The sequence below is a fragment of the Uranotaenia lowii genome, chromosome 2 (assembly GCF_029784155.1).
Source record: "Uranotaenia lowii strain MFRU-FL chromosome 2, ASM2978415v1, whole genome shotgun sequence".
NCBI classification, from domain to species: Eukaryota; Metazoa; Arthropoda; class Insecta; order Diptera; family Culicidae; genus Uranotaenia; species Uranotaenia lowii.
Genome location: NC_073692.1, coordinates 93,871,073 through 93,896,247, shown reverse-complemented (window position 1 = coordinate 93,896,247; position 25,175 = coordinate 93,871,073). Strand labels below are relative to the sequence as shown.

The window sequence follows — 25,175 nt, the reverse complement described above, 5'->3', positions numbered from 1 at the left end:
TTTTTGGCCCGGTCGCCCTGGCCGGCAGACGATGATAACATCGGCAAACTCACTTCTAAATTTTTTCTTCTACACAACACTACTCTACAGCTACTATATTTGTTAACAAATAACAATCAATGCGTTGTTTGGATCAGTCAACCGGTGATGTGAAAAATCACACGAAATCAGCCGGTTGTTGTTGGCGGTTAAAATGGCACTAGATATAGAGCAAAAATAAACACTATCGACTTGGGACTAGTAACGTTACACAGCAAACTGTTTAGCAGGTGCTCTTTTATGACTAGAATCTCCAGCGATTGATGTTCGACTACTAAAACCCTGGCTTCGATTACAAGATACCTATAGGAGGATTCGATTTGGTCGTTGGCGCGCCGTTTACTGAGCGATATCAGATGAGAACGTGAGGAATTATACGGTGCTCCACAGCACAGCAGTTCAGTCAGTCTCCAGGGGAGCGTTACTACTATTCAGCAGCAACCAAGAGAATCGAATCGACTCCTACATACAAACTAATTGGCTTGTGGCGCTAATGAATCCAGACGTGTGGGGCTCGCTCTGGGTGACGAATTTGTGTTTCAATTCTTATTCGACGTCACACACTGTGGTCGGTCATTATTGGTGCGTCATTTAAGCCGTTTGGAAAACCTACTTACTACCCATTTGAGTTACATCGGTAGGAATAGCCATTATTTTGTCACCCATTTTTGGTATATGTGTTTGAGAGTTATCAAATTTGGTTGATAACGTCTTAATTTTACTTTAACCCTTTGACGTAATAAATTCTGATTGAATATCATTGCCAGTTAAGGAGACGTATAACGCAACGTAAACAAATGTAAAAAATATCAATGTGCAGGGAATAACATTTGCAACGCATGCATATTAGGGGATTATGTGTGTATGGAAAATCAAACACATTTTTTGAACAAACATGACCTTTAAAAAAAAAATTAAAAACGAACGCACACGTATAGGATCTCAGTGAAACTTCATGTTTTTTTTAAGAGATCTAATTTACTTAACTTGGCGCCTTTTAGATATTTTTCAAAAAATCAAGCTTATAAGTCAATTTATTTATTTATTTTTTTTTATTTTTTTATTTTTATTTTTTTTGTTTTCTAATCGACGTTTTTCGGCGAGTTTTAGAAAATAAAAACGTTTTTACCAGTTGTCCAGACGTTTCGAGCTACTCTGGTTTTCGCTCCTCTTCAGTGGACACTAAAATTATATTTTGAAATTAAATCCTAACTTAATTAACAAATTTTAAAAATAAATCTTACAATTTTCTGGCCTTCGTCTATATTATTTGTTCTGGCTCAGTTTGTTTTGTTTTGCGTTTACTTTTACTTGTCATTATTTGTGTCAGTTTTGTTATGATAGGGTCGTAAGCTGTTTTGAAATTACATGAGTCTCTTTGCCTATCAACGACGTTCAGATCACCTCCTAATTTAATATAAAATGTTTCGGCAGTTATTCATGCATTATAGCCTGTTACACGTTCTAGAATTTTAGTGTTTTCAAAGTCAAATAAATGCCCGGTTTTCAAGCAATGTTGGGCTAGACCAGTGATTATCTGTTTTGTTGATACGGTTTTTTTATGTTTTTTGATTCGTTTCTCTAAAAACTGGCTAGTTTCACCAACGTATGACTTTTTGCATTGCCCACATTCTATTTCATATACTACATTAATGTTTTTGTTTTTTGGGATTTTGTCTTTCGTCTTTGTAAAGATTACATTTTTAATTTTATCTAATGGTTGAAACGCAACATTAATGTCGAATTGCCTCAGGTATCTGGAAAGTTTTACCCTCGGCCTAAACAATATGGTATTGTTCTGAATCAAAGCAATCGAAAGATTCCTTTAAATTCAACCACGGTAAATGAAAAGTTCATATACCAGTATTTCTAAAGCAACTTACTACCTTCTTCAGTGAACGTTTTCGATTGAATGGTATCAAGTATCAATCGAAAACGTTCACTGAAGAAGGTAGTAAGTTGCTATCGAAATACTGGTATATGAACTTTTCATTTACCGTGGTTGAATTAAAAGGAATCTTTCGATTGCTTTGATTCAGTTAAATCATTCAACCAAGTAGGCTCATACTACAACAGAATGGTATTGTTGCAAAATTATTCAAAGTTCTTTTTGTGACACTTAATGTATTATAAATTTGATGTGGGAATTGAGGATATCTCAAAGCGTTCAAAGTTCTGATTTCATCATCATCCAGATAACATAGGGCTAAGTGGGGTAATTATGAACAAGGGGTAATTCCGAACAAACGCCGTAAGCGCCGTTAGGGTCATAGTAGGGTCTCAAAACTGATCAAATGTGATAGTCTGTCATTTTATTGATAAGTTACAGTTATAACTTGCAAACCTAACTGTATAAATTTTGTAGTTACAGTTATTAACAAAATGTATGTATATGAGAAACGGAAATCGTTTTGAGACGTGTCTTATCAATTGACTCCTTCGTCAATGTGAATGGAGATAAAATGTTGGTTTTGAAAGTTTTACGTTTGGTAATTGATGTTCCATTTGGTGTGATATGATTTTATGTTGAAAAAAATTTCCACCCTCGCGCAAAGAAGTGTTCATATTTACCCCATACTTTTCAAGATGTGGGGTAATTATGAACACGTGTTTTCTCAGCATTGGTTTATGATCAAAATTTACTTTTTATCTTCAAAATCACGATAACCATCCAAACCTTGAAAATAACCCTAAAACATTGCTTTATTTTGTTTTTAGAATTGTGGATCTGTGATTATATGAAAATATGCCTTCCAGTCATGTAAAACTGAGAATAACCTAGAACTTCTCAACAGTAAATTTAAAAAATCAACCAGTGTCACTACTATGCACTGTTTAGATGTGGTTTCAATCTAGAAACAAAGCCAATATCGAAAGTCATTGCATAACAAGAATAGTTACAGTGTTCATAATTACCCCATAGACAAGGGGGTAATTATGAACAGACGGGGTAATTGTGAACAAGCATTTTACGCCCACAAGCTGCAACTTTAAAATAAGCAAAAAATCTTAAAATGAAGAAGGAAACCAGTCATTCATTTTTGGTTACTTTCTAGAATTTTAAAATTAAAGAGCTACTTATTTGAGCAGGTAGTATGAAAAACTGAGTAATTTTGTTCATAATTACCCCACCTAGCCCTACATCATAGCTGGCCAAAACAAGACCCGCTGGCATCATATCCCGCTTAGCTTATTCCAAAAGCTTTTAAATAAATAATTTTAATCTTTATATGTTCTAAGCGTTGAAGGTTTATTTTAATCCATTCAAACCAATTGGAAAAAGTTTTAATTCTGTTTCAACCTCATTCAAGAATTCGAAGCAAGAGTCTGAGAAAGCTTGAATTGTATATACCCAAGTAACCATAAGCACTCAAACCTAGCACAAATTCTGCTCAAACGTCGACTAAAGAACTTGATTCTGTGCATCATATTAGCTCTGTGAGCCAGGTTTTGCAAAATTAACGGCTGCATTAGTGCATAAATTGGTATAACCCTATAAAAGCACTGTGTTTGCATTGGTTGATGCTATAGCGTTAGCATGCAAAGTGCTGAGAAAATGCAAATGGGGTTCAATTTGGAATCGAACTCATGACATCTATGGCTTGGACATTTTTCAGTGACCCTGCTTATGGACCTACGTCTGCGTTAAATCTGTGAAAAAAGCCTCATTGGAATCAAATTTCTAGCAACTGATGCCCTAAATTTGTGGCCTTATGTCACTGAAGTTCTAAACATAGTACTAAAAAGCATTCAAACAAGCTTGTGTGTTGTCAATTTAATGCTTCGAAAATATAGTATTTGTAATTCTGATTTCAAGCTATGTTGCACTTCAAAAGCACTGTGCAAAGCCGATAAACTACTAGTTGCATTTTAAAAGAGTGGTATAATACTAATATGATGCAGAAAAGCACTCAACGGGCTCTTAGAATGCGAAATTGCACTTGATGTACTGATATAGTATAATTTAGCACTTGAAAGCTGGTATAAAGCTTTAAAAACGCAAGCTTTTAGAGCTTATGGTTACCTGAATTTTTTCGAATCATACATTTTGCGATAAATTTTTGTTATATGATGACTTCTTACCACCGGTTTTGAATATGGTTTGGACATTTCTGGGAGCGTTGAAAGCTTCTAGGTGAGCGCTAGGCTCTAATTCCAAATTTTGGGATCTATGAAAGGTCGCATGGATCATATTTTAGAAATTATTTAGGTAAATTTTTGTACGAAGCAATACCTTTAGGCCGGCGTTAAAATGCTAATTGCTCAATAGTCCATAGCATTTTTGTTAGAATATATATATTTTCCAACTTCAATTTTGTAAAACTTACAGATAAATAAACTCCTTCAATTAGTGGAAAACAACATTCATCAGATTTCTTGCATAAATAATTTTATCCACTCAGTGTAGTATGTTTCTCCGTTTCATCACCAGAAATTTCGTAAGAAAATAGATTTGTCAACAAAAAAGAAGCGAATTTATAAGCCTTAAGCGATTAACGGCAGGATACTAGAAAAAAAGCTTTAATCAGCATTCTTCCTTGTTGGATTCCTTTGGTGGAATTTCTTACTACAACGGAGCAGATAAATTAGCGATATACGTTTCAATTTCGGACACTGTTTCCATCAGAACGAAATGTTTTTTTTTAGGACATTTAGTGATTTTATCTGCTTATTTTGATAGCTTCGATTGAAATCAACAAAATTTTCTTCAAATATTACTGCAAATTTAAAACAAACCACGTTTGATTTTTGCAACATGCATGCTGATCAACAATTCTTTTTTTTTTTTGCTTAAAACCATGACGCCACAATAAAAAATCGGTATTTAAAAGCTGGTTTTCGGTATAATAATTCTTATAATGTCGGTATGAAAACAGAATTTTTTTTCAAAGCGTATTGATAGAATGTTGGAAAAATTGTTATTTTATAATTTTAATGAAAAAAAATAGCGATTATAACAATTAAAAGGAAATTACAGTTGTTAAGCTAAGATATTTTCAGAAGACAGATTACCAGGCGTTATTAAACTCTTCTTTAAATAAAAAATCTTTTTCTTCTTTCAATTTGTAAAGAATGCTAAAACACCAGAAAATATAGAGTTTCGATTACTAACCTATTTTAAGATCCATGTTAAGCTTTTTTCTGTGTAATATAATTTTTTTTTACAATCAAATTATCAATTTTTTTATTTAGTTTTTTGCTGCTTAACTGTGTTGTTAACAAATGTTAGTTCATTTGCGTTCTTAAAAATTAATTGTGATTTGTAGGATTTTTTTTTTTGTAATCATATTTTTTATAAGAAATATAAAGATTTATTATTAATTTTCTCACCTAGCATTAATAGGGTTCAGTCAAAGTTCGATCAGCAATATCAAAACATCTTATTTTCTTTGGGGGGACAGTTCACTGCGGCCGTACAGTGATTATTCACTTTTAACACTTTAAGTATCATTTAGTATTTTTATACTTTGAATTTTTTTATATTGAATTATGTCATCACAAATCACGAACGCACACATATCTTGGTTCCTAAGTTAAGCAGACAACTTCAAGATATGATCTTTTAAACGTTTTAAATATTCAATCTCAAGACAGTTGAAAATGCCAGCTAAATAGTAATCGGTTCAAAATAAAAAGTAATTAAAAAGATAGTTTTGGATGTATTTTGGAAAAAATCTGTTTGAACGAATTTGAAAAAAATCGTTTTGAACATTGGAAATCGGTAAATGTTTCGTCGCTGCTTAAGCGGATATAATTGGGCCAATCTAATAATTCAATTGATAATGATATGTTTAACCTTTATTCTGAATAATTAATGTTGAAATGATATATTCAACGAAGCTTTCTAAGGTGGATTAGAGTTATCGTTTAGTTGCTGTCTTAATAAGGTTTCTACATAGCAACACTCTACACTAGTGATTGTCAATACGCTAACTGCCAATCGTGGATTTCATCAATAGAAAACAAAAATAAAAAATAAAAATAAAAAATAAAAATAAAACATAAAAATAAAAAAAAATAAAACATAAAAATAAAAAATAAAAATTAAACATAAAAATAAAAAATTAAAATAAAAAATAACAAAATTGACATAAAACCGTTCGATTTTGGAAACGGAAAATGTACGGGCGTGCTGCCAAAATTGAACGGGGTATGTATGTATGTGTTGTCAGACATTGGTAATACAATACAAAACAGAAGTTCAAAAACATTAGAACTTCTAAAAAAGTTCAACAAATTAAACCAAACGCAATTTGTTTAAAAATGGCGAAGTCTTCTCTAATAATTTACAATACCGACCATAAGTTCGGGATTACTTCTTCAAAATATGAAAATCAGGCATATCTCACGCGTCTTATGAAATTTGGCATTTTTTTTTTATCCCATTTAAAAGATAGTAAGCGAAACCTTTATCTGAAGGTTTTAGCAAAATTTAGGTATATGTTTACTTGATATGGCTTAAACTTAGCTTATATTTGGAACATTTTTCAAAAACTGCACGCTAGAGTTCAAATCCGATAATCTCAGAGTGGAGTGGACCAATTTTCATAATTCAAGTTGGACTCGAGTCCTTTTTCCAAACTTATCAAAATACATTTGTTGAATTTTGTACTATAAATTTGCTCTGTACTTCAAATAAATAAACCAGCTATCTAAGTTAGGGGATGGTGGGGTATCGTGAGGAACCCTTAAAATCTCGGATATGTGCTGAGATAAAAATCTCAATTCAACCGTCATCGCAACAATAAAGTAAAAATTATGTTGTCTGTGAGCACGTGAGTTATATCATCCACACTCTTCATGCAAATAATCTAACCTTGAGACAATCCATGCGTGTTCAAAAATTTAAAACTATTTTCAAATCGGTTATTTTTTTGTTTTGTTCAGAATACTTAAGAAAACGAACACCCTCACAAGGATCTGGCTAAGAAGACGCTATCCTCTAGGCCCCGGTCAGTGGGTCTTATGAAAATTTGGTTGTGCCATCTGCCAGCAAATTTTATCTTAAAAAAAATTGGCCTGCCTGTTGAAAATGTTGGCCCTCCTTTGACTTATATGAAACGAGAAATTGGGAAATTAAATTCTTAAATCAAATGACTTTTAAAAAAACACTCTTTGTAACATTTTTAACCTTCAAAAATTAAAAAAAATCCAGTAACAGTGACAACAATTGTCAATAATATATGAAAATTTAAAACAAATGTAATAAACATGAAAAACATAACAAAATTCACTATTTAGATAGACAAAATTTAGAATTTTTTTAAACATAGTTCACAACCGAATTCAAGATTCAAATTCACAGCTTTAGATTTTCCATACTATGAGTTGTTTATGAAAAAAAATATTCTGGAGATGAACGAATATACTTAAAAAAGTTTATTATAAATTTTACATCTGTATTTTTAATCTTGCGTTGGTAAATACATTTAAGTTGTGAAAACTGAATTTTTAACAAAAACTTTCTATGTTGAAATTGAAATGCAAAATTAAAGGTTAATCGATCTAAATGTTAATCATTTTTTAACTGAAACATAAATTTTATGTAATGTTATCTAGATTAAAAACTTACGGTTTTTATATTTTTGCAGTAAAATTTATTGATGTACCTCGATTTCGATGTAATTGTTCAATATACTGAAATATTATAGCTTTACAATAAAATGGCATTCATGAACTTCAACGTTTCCATTCTTTTTTTTTTGCTTTTCGAAACGTTATTTGTTGATAATGGTTTTTTAAATTATTATTTCAACCATTAATTTCATGAGATTGGATTTGTATTCTTATTAACATTTTTAGTTTTTTCCTGTTTGATTAATCCCGAAGCGCAAGTTATGTATTCGAAAGCTTACTCGATCTGTCTTCTTCAAAGAGTTTTCATCGAACTTCAAGTATCAGAAATAGGTTTAATTCCAAAACGCAATTTTCATTCAAATTCAAAACCAGGTTGAAAAATAAAAAATGGAGAAATTATGTTTTGTTAAAATTTATAAGTAGTTTACTCAACAGAAGAACTCCTAAGTGCACTCTTCAACATAACGTTCACATTTCGCAAGAAGTTATATTATTTTCAATTTCTTTGATTTCAAAGAGGCTTTTCAATTTGTATAATTCAAACTTCAAATAAATGTGTTTTGGCTCTCGGGGTTTTGAATTTGATTGAACTCTTGCTATTTACGATATTTCAAATTTGTAAAAAAATTTCTGTGAGTAATCGCACATTTCGAATGCAATTTATATTCTTTATTTACAGCTTCGAAGTTTTAAATTTTCAGTTTTTAATTAAGCTTTGAGAGCACGAAATTAGTATATTTTATAATTCTGAATTTTGTATACGTTTGGGCGTCAGTCCTTTCAAATCCGAATTGATTCATCTCGCTTTGTCATTTCAATGTTTAATTGATAACAAAATCCTTCTTTTTTGGAAATTTTTCTTCAGATATAATATTTATCGTTTTTTTTTACGTTGAAGTTGAGTTTTTTGAGAAAACCATACAGTTTTTAACAAACTGTTTTATTTCACAACTCAAATAAAACGAAACAACTTATGCGTTAAAAATAATAATTTAAATATACCCTTCATTAAAAAAAAATCGAATTTTTGGAACAATTGACCTAACTCTGGATAAACAGAAATTACTGGGCTTCTTTTTGTTTGTTGCCTAAGAGTTCACCATTGCATTTCTTTCAAAATATCTGCAATTTTTTTTATTTTAAACTCTGAAGGTTTTTTGAAAGATTTGTGAATTTATATGAAATTGATTTTTTCATGATTTGATGACCACCAACAAAGTTGTGCTTCGGCTATCTTAAGTAACTGGGCCAAGTAACGATATCATTTTACAATTTAATTACCAGCAATAAGAATTATTACACCCCTTTCTTTTCACAGCTTGAGCTGATGCTTGAACCATTTCGTTTGCTTTTGCTGTACACATTGAAGCAATGACTCATTCTTCTTTGGGAAGAAGTGTCGGGAAAATATGATACTTAGGATTTGATCTTGATTAAGATTTAGAAAAGAAGTTTTCCTTTACAGAACTGTTATTATAATGTTTAATTGAATATGTTCGTTCGACTAGATCTAACAATGTTTCACACCGGAAACAAAATCTGCTCCAGTTTAGAACAACTTTTTTTTTCAAAGTTCATGTAAGGTTTGTTGTTTCCGTTCCAAAATGTAAAGCAGCTCTCTGAGATGAAAACGAGTTCGCCGTTTGGGCCACGAAACTCGAGCTTAACATTAAAAAAAATATGACTCATCGTTGGTCTTTAAACCTGTGACCGATACTTATCATTCCAGTTTTCATGAGCTTAGTTTAAACTAAGGGTAGACATGTGATTTTATTTTATTTTTTTGCAAATAAATTGAAATGTTTTTTTTTCACTTGTATTGTATATTTACAGATTACATAACCCTAGCCTTTATGGTAATTGGGCTCCCGCCGTTCCGAGAGAAGACACATCAATTCAACGATCGTTGCTCCCGCTCGGTGACAAAAACGCCGGAACGTATTGCATCAACATTGTGAAATCCAGTGGGCAGAAATTCCATTCCAAACAGGTAAATAATCATTGACAGTCATTAGGGGGAGCGCCGGATGAATATTCTAGAGATGGGTATTACCATAATTTAAAATCATCAAAAGTAAACGATTGTCGCGAAAAATTGTTACAAGGTGGTTTTTTTACCCATATTAAATTGTTTGTGCCAATTTTTCCGGCTTACACCTGCGCTGTTCGGTCGATTCAGAAAAAGCAGCTCAAGTCAGTTTAAGCCTACCGATTCCACCGATCAGCTGTTTGTCTTCAGATTGGCTAATTGATTTCTTATCACCTATTTCTGCCCATATACATATGTTGATAATAGTCAATCACTCGTGGTTTGGCTTAAAGCTGGGTTGGTTTTTGTACGCCATTTTTTATTGCTAAATCACGTTCGCTCATTGTTTGGTGTGAAAGCAACCCCATATCGTTTCGATTGATTAAATATAAGGCAGTCGAGTGTTTGATTCAACGCTGATAACTCCATAGGAAGCCAGTAGAGTAGTTCAATTGATTGGCGCGGACGTCACGTTTAGAGATAGCGAAAAATGATTGTGTACGCAACATGCGTATGAATGCGATTTAAAATCAATTTGAAGTGGACTTTTGCATTGTTAGAATAGATTCTTATGGAACTCCACAAAGAGTGATAAATATAAAAACAGCATGAATGAAATTTACTTTAAATGCAAAGTCGTCACATTTGCCAAAAGTAGAGCACATCTGAATAAAAATGACAAAAATGACAAAAATGACAAAAATGACAAAAATGACAAAAATGACAAAAATGACAAAAATGACAAAAATGACAAAAATGACAAAAATGACAAAAATGACAAAAATGACAAAAATGACAAAAATGACAAAAATGACAAAAATGACAAAAATGACAAAAATGACAAAAATGACAAAAATGACAAAAATGACAAAAATGACAAAAATGACAAAAATGACAAAAATGACAAAAATGACAAAAATGACAAAAATGACAAAAATGACAAAAATGACAAAAATGACAAAAATGACAAAAATGACAAAAATGACAAAAATGACAGAAATGACAAAAATTACAACAATGACAAAAATGACAAATGATTTTTGTCATTTTTGTCATTTTTGTCATTTTTGTCATTTTTGTCATTTTTGTCATTTTTGTCATTTTTGTCATTTTTGTCATTTTTGTCATTTTTGTCATTTTTGTCATTTTTGTCATTTTTGTCATTTTTGTCATTTTTGTCATTTTTGTCATTTTTGTCATTTTTGTCATTTTTGTCATTTTTGTCATTTTTGTCATTTTTGTCATTTTTGTCATTTTTGTCATTTTTGTCATTTTTGTCATTTTTGTCATTTTTGTCATTGCTGTAATTTTTGTTATTTTTGTCATTTTTGTCATTTTTGTCATTTTAGTGATTTTTGTCATTTTTGTCATTTTTGTCATTTTTGTCATTTTTGTCATTTTTGTCATTTTTGTCATTTTTGTCATTTTTGTCATTTTTGTCATTTTTGTCATTTTTGTCATTTTTGTCATTTTTGTCATTTTTGTCATTTTTGTCATTTTTGTCATTTTTGTCATTTTTGTCATTTTTGTCATTTTTGTCATTTTTGTCATTTTTGTCATTTTTGTCATTTTTGTCATTTTTGTCATTTTTGTCATTTTTGTCATTTTTGTCATTTTTGTCATTTTTGTCATTTTTGTCATTTTTGTCATTTTTGTCATTTTTGTCATTTTTGTCATTTTTGTCATTTTTGTCATTTTTGTCATTTTTGTCATTTTTGTCATTTTTGTCATTTTTGTCATTTTTGTCATTTTTGTCATTTTTGTCATTTTTGTCATTTTTGTCATTTTTGTCATTTTTGTCATTTTTGTCATTTTTGTCATTTTTGTCATTTTTGTCATTTTTGTCATTTTTGTCATTTTTGTCATTTTTGTCATTTTTGTCATTTTTGTCATTTTTGTCATTTTTGTCATTTTTGTCATTTTTGTCATTTTTGTCATTTTTGTCATTTTTGTCATTTTTGTCATTTTTGTCATTTTTGTCATTTTTGTCATTTTTGTCATTTTTGTCATTTTTGTCATTTTTGTCATTTTTGTCATTTTTGTCATTTTTGTCATTTTTGTCATTTTCGTCATTTTTGTCATTTTTGTCATTTTTGTCATTTTTGTCATTTTTGTCATTTTTGTCATTTTTGTCATTTTTGTCATTTTTGTCATTTTTGTCATTTTTGTCATTTTTGTCATTTTTGTCATTTTTGTCATTTTTGTCATTTTTGTCATTTTTGTCATTTTTGTCATTTTTGTCATTTTTGTCATTTTTGTCATTTTTGTCATTTTTGTCATTTTTGTCATTTTTGTCATTTTTGTCATTTTTGTCATTTTTGTCATTTTTGTCATTTTTGTCATTTTTGTCATTTTTGTCATTTTTGTCATTTTTGTCATTTTTGTCATTTTTGTCATTTTTGTCATTTTTGTCATTTTTGTCATTTTTGTCATTTTTGTCATTTTTGTCATTTTTGTCATTTTTGTCATTTTTGTCATTTTTGTCATTTTTGTCATTTTTGTCATTTTTGTCATTTTTGTCATTTTTGTCATTTTTGTCATTTTTGTCATTTTTGTCATTTTTGTCATTTTTGTCATTTTTGTCATTTTTGTCATTTTTGTCATTTTTGTCATTTTTGTCATTTTTGTCATTTTTGTCATTTTTGTCATTTTTGTCATTTTTGTCATTTTTGTCATTTTTGTCATTTTTGTCATTTTTGTCATTTTTGTCATTTTTGTCATTTTTGTCATTTTTGTCATTTTTGTCATTTTTGTCATTTTTGTCATTTTTGTCATTTTTGTCATTTTTGTCATTTTTGTCATTTTTGTCATTTTTGTCATTTTTGTCATTTTTGTCATTTTTGTCATTTTTGTCATTTTTGTTATTTTTGTCATTTTTGTCATTTTTGTCATTTTTGTCATTTTTGTCATTTTTGTCATTTTTGTCATTTTTGTCATTTTTGTCATTTTTGTCATTTTTGTCATTTTTGTCATTTTTGTCATTTTTGTCATTTTTGTCATTTTTGTCATTTTTGTCATTTTTGTCATTTTTGTCATTTTTGTCATTTTTGTCATTTTTGTCATTTTTGTCATTTTTGTCATTTTTGTCATTTTTGTCATTTTTGTCCTTTTTTGTCATTTTTGTCATTTTTGTCATTTTTGTCATTTTTGTCATTTTTGTCATTTTTGTCATTTTTGTCATTTTTGTCATTTTTGTCATTTTTGTCATTTTTGTCATTTTTGTCATTTTTGTCATTTTTGTCATTTTTGTCATTTTTGTCATTTTTGTCATTTTTGTCATTTTTGTCATTTTCGTCATTTTTGTCATTTTTGTCATTTTTGTCATTTTTGTCATTTTTGTCATTTTTGTCATTTTTGTCATTTTTGTCATTTTTGTCATTTTTGTCATTTTTGTCATTTTTGTCATTTTTGTCATTTTTGTCATTTTTGTCATTTTTGTCATTTTTGTCATTTTTGTCATTTTTGTCATTTTTGTCATTTTTGTCATTTTTGTCATTTTTGTCATTTTTGTCATTTTCGTCATTTTGGTTATTTTTGTCATTTTTGTCATTTTTGTCATTTTTGTCATTTTTGTCATTTTTGTCATTTTTGTCATTTTTGTCATTTTTGTCATTTTTGTCATTTTTGTCATTTTTGTCATTTTTGTCATTTTTGTCATTTTTGTCATTTTTGTCATTTTTGTCATTTTTGTCATTTTTGTCATTTTTGTCATTTTTGTCATTTTTGTCATTTTTGTCATTTTTGTCATTTTTGTCATTTTCGATGCTCATGTTTTGAAACAGATACTGAAAAATTGTGATATTCGAAGTTCGAAGTTTCGCCATATTTGGGAAATTTTTTTTTTTGAGCTTAAAACAGAAATTAAAACAAAATGATTATTTCCGTAAGTTTCTTCGTTAAAAACAATTTCTGAAATTTTGATCAGGCATAAATTTAAGCTTTGCTTTCAATATTTTTGTAATATTCAACAGTATGAACGATATCTTTTTGTTTAAAATAAATAATTTTAAAACTGTTCTTGGAAATCGAATGAGGATCACTGAAATGGATGCTGGAGAAAATTAAATTGGATGCTCAACCTTTGGAAAAAACCAATATCAGCTCTTACATTGTTGAATTCACTGAATATGAGTATTTACATACCAGTGCTATTTTTAAAACACCTTTTTCAAAACAATACAACTTTGGAAAGAATTTCAAGAAAAATGCAGAAAGCTGAAAAAATAACATCATCTTTGTGGTTTTTATTGTATCTCAGATACACTTACTCATATGAATAGTTTTAGTAAAGATTGACGTTAAGTTCACTATAAACAACGCAAAACGAGCTGTGTTTGCAAACACTTGAGCTACCATGTGACAGAACCATCTCGACGAATCCGTTGTTTCTCTTTGCTTTATTTTTCTTGAGAATAAAACCTACAACAACAGTGACGTCTTCGGTAGAAGATTACAAATCAAAACCCGTTGACAATTACCTAACTGATAACAGCAATTGCCGGATCGCCTAGACGAGGTGCTCACCAGGACCATGTTTTGGTGGGTTATTTTTGACACTTTTGAACCTTTTATTTTTTCCGTTTGTTTTGACAGTTCTATTCACAATACAATCCGATGACAGTCAAGGACTTCTACCGATTGAGCCGGATGCCCAATTTGAACTAAGGAAACCGGTAAAATGAACGAAAATACGAGCTACTACCCGTTTGTAAGGGCGCTCAAACTCACACTGAACGACTTTTTAGGTAGGTTGTTGAACAGACTGGAGGTAGAAGACTGTGAAGAGTAGAGTAGATGGTCTGGTCAGTCCATTGGCCAATTTTTGCTTACCGATTATTCGGAGATAGCGCCAGTTCGCGAATAGAACAGATAAACATGCGCTTGTTGAGCGCTGAGCAAACAAAATAGCTCTCGAATGGATGAAAACAACATTCCGTTTTGGCCCGTTTAAGGTTGGTGAATCTTTTTCAGAATAACACTGATGTATATTTTTTTACTGTGTACCCTAAGTGCTAGTACAAATGCTATTTATGTTAAATGTTGAAATTTAAATACTCTGTCTCATCAAACATTGAGTGCGTCAGAAATTAGAGAAAAGGTTAAATATTCTTCTAAACTGATACCAATATTGACACCTATTATCCAAAATGAACTTCGCTAGCATTTTACAATATCGAGAACCCCCTGCTTATGTTAAAGAAAAACCCTTCCACAGATACGGAAAAATTTGGCAGCGATTAATTAATAGTAGAACACCCTAAGTCTGTAGATTCACAATCCTCTTAATTTACATCTGAAAACAAACTTTATCTAAAATCATCTATTTTCCACAATAAAAAATATCCACGGAAGTGCAAAGATCAAATCGCGCTGAACGAGGAAGCCTCCATCACCACTTTATTAGTTACAGCTTTGGGGCAATCTTTCCGAAAAGTTTGAGTCAGCAGCACCGCCTATCAACGGGTTTTTTTTTCTCGAGCTGATTTACGTTTCGATTTGGGACACAGTTTGACAAATGGTCCGGACCGGTTAGTGAGCTGCAAATTCAAATATGGTCTTAAATCAGTTCCTATGAGAAAAGTGTAAAAAAAAAATCCGGCCAGAAGTCTGCAAATTACCGGTTGCGTATATTTTTATAGGCCACCAGGCGGTTCCAAAAAATGTTGGATGGCGTCTACCGCATTTGGACCGGTTTGCCGTTGACTTATTGGTTCTCATAGGCTTAGCGAAAATAAATAAACTTGACGGATCGTCGATCAAAATAGCTTTTAATCTTTCGGAAGGTGTGCGAAGCGATCATAACATTTGAAGTAGAAGTCAAACAGAAGTTAGAACTAGGGAAAAGCAAATGATTTCAAAAAGTAAAGATAATTTAACCTTCGTCATTCCAGTCTAATTACATGACATTGAACTCATGATACAGAAAAAAATTAGTTCTTCACTGTAGTTTAAAATTATTTTAAATTTTAACATAAAAAATTTAAGCCAAATTTCAAACCAATTTAGACCTTCTGCACATAGAGTGAGATACATTCTAGTTAAAGCTGCTTATCTGATGATTTGAAAATTATCTGAAGTGGCTTTTATTTTGGTACCTTAATTTGAAAAATTTTGGTAACTGGCGTCTCAGCTCATAACACTACTGGAGATTTTTTTTATTATCAGACAACTTGCGCCGGGGGTCTTCAGATCTTTCCAAAAATTGTTCATTTTTACGACTTTAAAACACATGAATTTTTTAAGATTTAAAAAAAATATTTTTCAAGTAAGATCTGGTAAAATTTGTTTGTCAATAAAATAAAACCATATTTCAAAACTACATGACTTTTTTTATTTTTTACTGAAATACAAAAAAAAAATAGAACCTGAAAACGCATTGCAATTTTATCAGCTTCCCTATTAAAATATTTATAAAAAATTAGCTGACCCGGTAAACTTCGTTTTACCTTTACATAAATGAATCGTAATAAATGTTTTATTTCATCTACCTTAACTTCATCGTGCTCGCGAATCGATTTTTGTGTCCCATTTGAAGTTGATTTTGTAAGGGGAACCCCTTTCCATAAAAAATAGGATTCGTGAAACTATTCCTATTCAAACTATCTCTGACCCGAAAATCTCTCGGATACCAAATTTCCCTTCATTCCGACCGTCCGTTTATACGTAATGGTCTTACAAAGAAAACGCCTGCATTTTTATAAATGAGATTAAGTAATGACCTTTAAATGAAAAATTGTAAATCAGTTATAATCGGTGTCAAAAGTACTGTCGCATTCCCATTAAAGGTAATATTACATTAACAATACGATTCTTAAATAATTGGTTGCAACTGGAATTCAGTTTTGCTGAAAACACTTGACGAAGCACTAAAAAATAGTGCTTTAACCTGTTTAGATAAGTACTTTTGTTCCTACGTTTTTAAAAGAATTTGTTGTTTTCGATGCAAAAAAAGCTTTTTGTTGTCATTATTTATTTCAAAACTGTTAAAGAAGTTGTTGCCTCACTTTGGTGTCTTCAAATAAAAGTTGCTTCATAAATTCGGCTAGAAAATGGTATATTTTGCAGAATATTCGGTGATGTAGAGGGTACTTTTAGACACTATTTTAAGCTTATTTACAACTTTTCATTTTAAAGGCCATAGCAGAAAATTTTTCAAATATTTTATTCAGAAAGCTATCAACATTTCCATACGTTTTGATGTGCAATTTTATGTTTTTCGTTGAAAAGTAGCAGAGTTTTGTAGTTTTGAAATATGGCTTAACTTTATTTAAAAATAATCTTACCGAATCTAAATCGAAAAATAAAAATCTATGAAATCTGAAAAAACATGTGTTTAAAGTTGTAAAAATGAATCAAACTTCCAATTTAGGGGAAGATCTGAAGACCCCCGGCGCAAACTCGTCAGATAAGGAAAAATCCCCTCAAATTTAAAAACTTAAAACGACTTGTGTATGCTAAAGATATGCTTTTTTGCTCATATTACAATTTATCTTTCCAAAAAGTTAATTGACTTAGACAGCATTTTTTATGAAACTGAAATTTTACACCACAATGTAATGTTTTCCGAAACATGGTTCTTATTTTTTTTGTTTACTGCCGTTTAAGGAAGATATCAGCCAAATGGGTCATCTCGAATTTCAAAAACAGATCACTTATAGTCAAAAATCGACTATAGGATTTCAAAAATTACCAACCGAAAAAACGGTAAGTTTCAGAAAGTTGGTTTTCGGGCAATTTTTTTTCAAGGCGACACGAGGTCTGGACGTTTCATGCATTTCATGGCATTTGGCATCAAATTGAAATTTCGATTTTTCCTATTTCTTTAAGTTCCTCCTAAGGTAATTTTCGAGAGTCAAAAAAACGAAACTTTGAGTGTTTTGAGGCACTCCTCAATAAAGTCGCATTGCGCTTAAATATTGCACAGGTAATTTTTTAGGGCCAATCTACGAAATGTATATAATCGGTTATCAAAATGCGATACGAACCTTTTTTTTCCATACATACATTGTCAATCTGGTATACATCTATTCAATTGTATTTTATTGGCCAGACTAAACTGACATATATGTGAACGCGTAAGAACATCTTGAACAAGTTAATTTAAATGGAAGATTGGGAATAAAAATCAGGAATACTGAAAGTAGTGAAATAGAAAGTGTTTTAAAAATATACACAAAGTTTCTAGTAAGTAAACATTTTTATACTGAGAAATACCATCGCTTATTCTGGAACCGATGGATGTTCTGACAAGTGTGTACTATCAAAATGTAGGGCTTTGAACGTACTTCATCACTTAGCTTATAATCCTTTACCGATTTATGAATAGCATTGAGAAGTGTTATCGTAAATTAGAGAATTTCCGAGCAACCAAAAATTCCATTTTATTTAAAATCATAAACAGAAGTAAGGGTTGAAAATCTTTTTAAAACATAAAATGATCTTCCATGTGAATGCCTCCTAATTTAGGCTTAAGTAAAACGAAGGCGGTATAAAAATTAGCTCTGATATAATTAAAATAAGGTTGCCTGATTGCTCAGTTTTATCCGAGATTTAAAACAAAATTTTATTGAAAAATGCCCGTATCTTTCCCGGATTCATACATTTTATTTGGCAAAAAACAAATTTTGTTGTAAAAAGCCGATGGATTTGTAGGAAATTTTTTTTTTAAGTTTTTTCTTGATTTTTGTTGAGTAAATTTTGGGTTTTGACTCTTGACAAAGATAGCCCGAATATTGCATGGATTTTTGGTCGTCAATTTTCAAATCAAATGCCCGGATTTTTCTAAGTTTTCATTTTAAATTGCCCGGAATTGTCCGGCCCGGATAGCAAGAATTTCGAAAAAACATCTGTGTTTTTTAGAAAAAAAATTCTGATTTTCTGTGATTTTACCCCAAAACTCTGTGATGGTTTTTGTTATGAAATTTTCTTCAGTTTAAAAGCAAATCCATGATAAATTGGGTATTTTTTTACATTTAAATTGGGTAAAATAAATTAAAATGACCAATGTTTTCATAATTTTCAATTCAAAGTATAAAATCTGAATTTTGCTGTAAATAACAGATTTTTTGTGATTTCGGCAACTTTGCCGGATAGGTGGTGAAAAAATTCTGGCAACATTAAATTAGAATGTTTTGTTAGTCAATTGACTAATGACTATTGACTAATGAGTCTAATGACTACAACTACAATCTATGCATTTTAAGGTCATCTACTATCAGAGTAAAAGTTGAGATGATTTGGTTGATTCGGGAGTTAGCGCAACGCGTTTCAATTTTGTATGGAAATTTGATGCATATTAGTAAATTGCATATCAAATCGTCCAGAAAATTCTAATAAGCTGAAAATGAAGTTTGTCTTCAATTCTTGGTTTAGCTGATTCTAAAACTTAAATTTTTACTTACGTGAGAAAAATCTAAATTTTTCATGAAGAAAGTTATAACCATTATTAAATAAAAAATCTGAATCCATTGAAAAGTCTTTCAAAATGGCAGGCGTTGGCAGGCGGTTTTTTCACATGAAATGTACTGCAAGAATTAGGGAATATTTAAAATCCAAAGTTATATTTTTTTCAACTTTCAGTACATCTCTGGTGATTTTTTAAATCAAAAGTCTTGTTTCCCCATACAACTTTCCATTTGAAATTAAAACTCGTTGCGCTAATTCAGAACTGAAAGATTTACTTCCAAAATTTTTGTTGCTTTTTCTGGCAGTACTACCCATAAAGTTATGGGAGATGTTAAAATTTATAAAGTGAAATTTCCATAGAAAGTTTGCAGCGGTCTACTGATCACCCATTTAAGCCCAATCTCCGTCATAATATTGTTTATCCCTTCGTTTCATAAAGTAACAAATTTGCAACAATAAATGTATGAAAAAAGTGAAGAATCGCATTTTATTTTAATTTTTTTCTCTTGATGTACACATCATTTCCAATTGTTTAAAATGATTTTTAAGGAAAAATAAAAAATCATGAAATGAAGGGTTAAAATAAATTTAACTATCATAGCTTGAAAATATCAGATGCAATTATTTTTTGTTTTTTTTTTCAAATAAATTATTCTACATTTCAGCTTTCAAAGCTTGTATTCGGAAATGCGTCAAGATTTAGGGGTGGAAAATTATATAAATTTTCAAAGATATTCTTACTAAAAAACAATTAAAATGACGATACTTTGGACCTTTCCTTGTAGATCCAATATTTATGTTTGTATTTTTTCGTATAAACTCATTGTATATATGAGTATCTGATCATTTTTTCGAACAGATTTATGTACACTTGGAAAATCTAAGTGAATATGCCTTTTTTAACAAATCCAAAATGGCTACAGTATAAACAGAAAAATAACTTTCACTTTTTTGTGTTCTAAAATATGTTTTCAGTAAGCCAGACAGCTCAGTATTTCAGGAATTTAAGTTCAAAAGAGTGACAAACGAGTTTGAAAAAGATTGTGACGAGTACGAGTTGACTGAAATGAGTTAACCGCAATTGAATGTGTGATTCTTTTTCGCATTTCATCGATATATTGATGCCAAATGACTTTAAAACGTCGAAGTTTGATGTTATCTCGAATAAAAATTGTTTGTCCAAAATTGATTTCAAAATTTAAAAAATCACGTAAGGGGCCAAAACAAAAATCGGGAAAATCGAATTTTTACATAAATTTATTTGTACCTCATTGAGTTGTCAGCGCACATGCATTAAGCGAAATATCGAGATATCTTGTTGATAGTCTGCAATGTGTTAATTTTGACTATCTTTGACCAAATGTTATTTCTAATTTTTTTTTTTCAAAAATCGACTTCTTGGATTTTTTTTTTCCGAAAAACCAACTAAGTCCCAAAATCTTGTTTCTTAGAACCAGATCTCGACGGTTCATGCATTTCTAAGTCATTTGCTATCAAAGTTTAAATATCAATTATAACGAAAGATTTCGACATTTTATGCAGGTTTAAGTCATTTGGTATCAAAATTAAAATTTTGATTTTTTCAATTTCCGCTGGTCTTCTCTTTGATAATTTTTTTGGATGAAAAACCAAAACTTTGAGCGCTTTGAGGCACCTATTAATCAAGTTCAATTTAGCTGAAATTTTATATTGGTATTAGTATTGGTACAGACTGCGACGTTACAATCACGAAAAATCTGTTAATTTACTAGGAAATTTGTTTTTTTTAATGATTCAAAGAATCTGCTGGGAATTTTCTACTTTGAAAAAATGTTATTCTAGAAGGTTTCTTGCTCTTCAAGATTAGTATGAAAAATTGAATTTTCAAGTTATTCACCACCAAAATTCGAAAAAATGGTGAATATTCCCAACTCAAATTTGCATTACTTTAAAATAAGTGCAAAGTCTTCCATAAAAATGTTCAAGTCAGTGCAGATTTCGCTCCACAATGTTAAATTGGCATTTAAGTAAACCTAGCTAACAATTTTTTATTGCTGTTAATTGTTCTGCCTTAGAATTGTATTTGGTAAACCGATTGGATAAAAATCATGACAATCAATTGAACACTCAATAACCAGCAGCTAGATCATTTTAAAGCGGAGTTTCGCTTCATTTCTTACGTTTTAGCTTCAAGTTTACATTGCATTCGTTAATAAAAATAAGAAATAATACATCATGCAATCTTCAAAGGATCAAAAGCTTCATAACATAGTTAATAGAGGCCTTACAGCACAATAAAAATGAAATTGAAATACATTTTTGTTCTAAAACGTGTTTTTCTTTAAAATTTCGATACAATAGTTTTTATGACGTCACAAAAATACCCAAAATGGTTCTCGTTTTTACTTTATTCAAATATACCTTCTTTCAAAAATCTTTCACGCAAAGTCGATCATTTTGTTCAAAGTGCTTCCAAATTGTAGGCCCGGGCATTTCATTTCCAAACTGACGCTCAAAAATCCGGGTAATATCCGGGCAAGTTCTGTCAAAATTCAGAAATTACTCAACAAAAAACAAGATTAAAAAATTGAAAAAAAAAATTTCATCAAAATTTATAGACAGATTTTAAATCGTATTTTAGGCTTCCGAAAAACGTTTCATGAGTATTTTTGCAAAACCTGCTTAAAAAAATCGTTTTGGAGGCATAAGTAAAAAGTTTTTGAAACACAATATTTGTGCTTTTGTTTGGTTTGCGAAATAAAGTGGAAAAATCCCGGCAAATGCTGGCTTTTTTCAATGAATTCCGAATAAACGGGCCGGGCCGGGCCGGACTATTCCGTAATTTTGTGTCAAATATCCGGGCAAACTCGGATAAAACCGGGCAATCTGGCAACCTTACTTTAGACATTTAACACATTAAGGATCGCATAGAAATCTAAGCCTGCAAATACCCTTATTTGGCGTTTTTTATCGCTCAAAAACCACTGGATCAAATTCTACAAATTTTGTGTCTTTGAGCTAACAAAAGTGTTGTTAACAATTATGTAAAATGATGTTTCTGTATAAAAAGTATCACATTTGAGTAATGATTCTCAGTAAATCAACACGCGTCAATCGAAAAAATGAGGTATCTCGAAGTAAGTTAGCAATGTGATTATATTCCAAATTGAAGAATTAAAGATTGTTAAAAAGTTACCAAATTTCTCCTTATAAAGCTGGACGTATTATCTTTTAAACGTAGAAAACTTAATAGCTGAAAACTATAAAGCTATATTTAAAGATAAATCTTCAATTTTCTATTAAGGAGTGTATTCGAAAAAAATAAAAATGCAACAGTTTGTTTTGCGACTAGCTTTCGAATGCATGGATGATGGAAATTGATGAAATTTCCATCAAAGTTACCTGGTGATGTAATGTTTACATATGTTAATTTTTGTGATTTTCTGTCAAGTGGCTTTTGAGATAGCTTCGAATGAAGAAATTTTTGGACTTTAATTTTTGGGCAACTCGTGCGCCATCTATAATGCATACTACGAACCACCTTTTTTTTAAATCAAGGCTATTTTTGATTACGTTTGCTGTTTACTGAATTTTGAATTTTGTCGAAGTTATAACAAATTTAGACGATTGTCCTCCTTTGGCAAAAAAAAGCAATATACTTGACTTTTTATTACTCCACCCCAAATTTTCGCCTAGTGGCACGATTCCAGATCCAACTTAAACAGAGTTTAAACTTTGTGGGACCTATTCATGTGCTTTGCAGAGAAAACGGTCGTATTTGGAGGCAGTCTGCTTTGTATTTTTTTGGTATTCATCGTGTCAATCGTTATGAAAGACCGAGTAATTTGCAGTTTCCATAGATCGTTAGCCTGCTCAAGTACTAGACATAGGGGCCTATTACATAAAACGAGTCGAGCAACTCGACTCGACTCCAGTCACTGACGAGTCGAGCAAAATGTTGTATTATGGTAGTCGAGTGAAACTGCTCGAATGGCGACTGTCATGTTGACCTTTTTCAAACAGCTTGAAATATTTCCTCATGTCAAATCAGAGGACTGAACCAGCTGTCAAATCGCATACAAACGCACCGTACCAAATTTTGGTACCAGAACGTCAGTGTGGTTCCCGAAATTAAACACTTCACCCCATAACAGACTCGAAATAGGGTAACATTTTGGTTGCCAAACACATCTGTTGTTGTCATACTGCAAATTTAGAATCAATTTTAACAAGGATTATGCTGCAAACTCTGCATTTTCTGCCCCACCATAATTTATTAATATTACCAAAGATCCCTTTGATTGACATTCCCGAGCCGCAGATATCATTTTAAGGATTATTAGAAAACTGCCGCTGGTTGAAATTGTTGCAATGAAGACGGCCATGTTGCCCATTACGTGTTTCATTGGTTTCAATTTTCTTCTTCCTGTGGGTTTCTTGACTGAAAACTTGGTACGGAAATGTTTGCTTACTTCAGCCCTTTGTGTCAAATATCAGCAGGGGTGTCAGGTGTCCTGATCTTTCAGGATTTGTCCTGATTTTCGAGAGGCCTGATATTGTGAAATCAAAGTCATGACCTAGAAAAATTCCGTAAACGATGGAGATTGTTTTACTTATTTTATTAATTGTATCAAATAATTTATTTTTACTTATGATTAGTTACAATAAATGGTAATATTCTTATACACAAACCTTTCATTAATTTTTGAACAGAAATTGTTTTTGTGGCTGTACAAAGCAAAAATTAATCCTTTTGAAACAAAGACAACTTCCTATGCTTTCGAATTAATCGGTAAATTAGAAAGATGGAAAACATTCCTCAATAAAACTTAACCATACCATGCATCAATGCTATAGATTGGGAAATGAAAATAAGTGTTTTTATTTAAAATTTCACAAGATTGTGTGCGTGTGTGTGTGTGTGCATGCGTGCGTGTGTTTTACTGCTTTTTACAGGTTGTAGTAATAATGTTAAGTTGTTCGGGAGACTATCAATTAATTACAGGCCAAACTCTGCTAGTACTCTCCCTGAAGGATTCAGTTGTTACGTTTATTTCGAACCACACATTATTGGGAATATTATTTGGCTGCTGCAAGCACTTTCCCGAAAAGGTCCTGCTGTTGCGTGCTGCGCGCCCCACATTCGGGGTGCTGCTGCCAGCATTTTCCGATATAGGTTCTTGTCGAGGATCAGCTCGTGATTTCGATTATTTTAACACCATCTGCCCACTGCTCTGGGGTCTACAATAAAAGAAATATGGAAATCGAACGAAAATCAAAACAAAAGACAAAAAATATTTACCATTAGCTAATTAAAGCATTTTGGCGAATTCGATGCAGCTCTCAGGAAACGGTACCCTGAAATCCACGAGGCATGCAGTTTTCTCAGTCAGTTTATTTTTTTTCATGCATTGGGAGACGACGTCCATTTTGCACATTTCATTTATTACGGATTTTTGCGAACGATTTCACCGAATAACTGAACGTTTTAGAATTTGCGGTCTCTCGAAAATTAGGACAAATCCTGATAAATCAGGACACCTGGCACCTCAGCTGCAGGGCCAGATCAAAACAATCTTGGCTCGCTTAATCGTGACAGCTGAGTCACGGACTTTCAAGCAGTCGACTCAGTCGAGCTACTCGACTGAAGTTTGACTCGATTCGACTACTTTAATGCCAAAATGGGTCAATCGAGTAAAATGACTCGTGACTCGTCTTATGTTATAGGGCCCATAATTTTTTTTTTCAATTTTTCCTCCTTGTTCAGCTTCGAAAAATACAGGTGAGACATGTCAACGATAGAATTCTGGTTGGAATCCTGCCAGGTGACCACTGAAGAGTTCATTCTGCTGTCCATTACGAAATTTTTCAAAATATCTCCTCACAAGCGGTCCAAATATTTTGCGCACGGTTTGACCACCGTATTTTGTTTATTTTGATGGTGGGCATTTCTACCTTGAAAAATTCAAGCAAATTTATAAGTAGGCTTGACGAATCAGTCAGAAAAATATGACATTTTGTTACTTCCTCTATTCATATTTTTAGATTGAGCTTGAAAAAACCTCTCACATTCCTCGCACTTAATGGAATCAATAATCCTCACTTTTATTAAATTTTTAGCTCACTTTTGCGCCCTCTAGGACTT

At 31.3% G+C, this 25,175-nt stretch overlaps 1 protein-coding gene across 6 annotated transcripts in view; it reads right to left on the bottom strand.

Moving 5' to 3' along the window:
• LOC129749308 (uncharacterized) overlaps positions 1 to 25,175 on the bottom strand; it is a 113,577-nt gene that overhangs the window by 10,143 nt on the left and 78,259 nt on the right. Inside the window, exon 1 of one of the 6 annotated variants that reach the window (XM_055744248.1) lies at positions 14,125 to 14,215. The exons of 4 other annotated variants lie outside the window; for them this stretch is intronic. In XM_055744248.1, the coding sequence (XP_055600223.1) occupies positions 14,125 to 14,179 (55 nt within the window). In that variant the 5' untranslated portion in view covers positions 14,180 to 14,215. Of the gene's footprint in view, positions 1 to 53; positions 417 to 14,124; positions 14,216 to 25,175 lie in introns of those variants that run through there. One more of the 6 variants, XM_055744251.1, reaches the window with a different exon arrangement.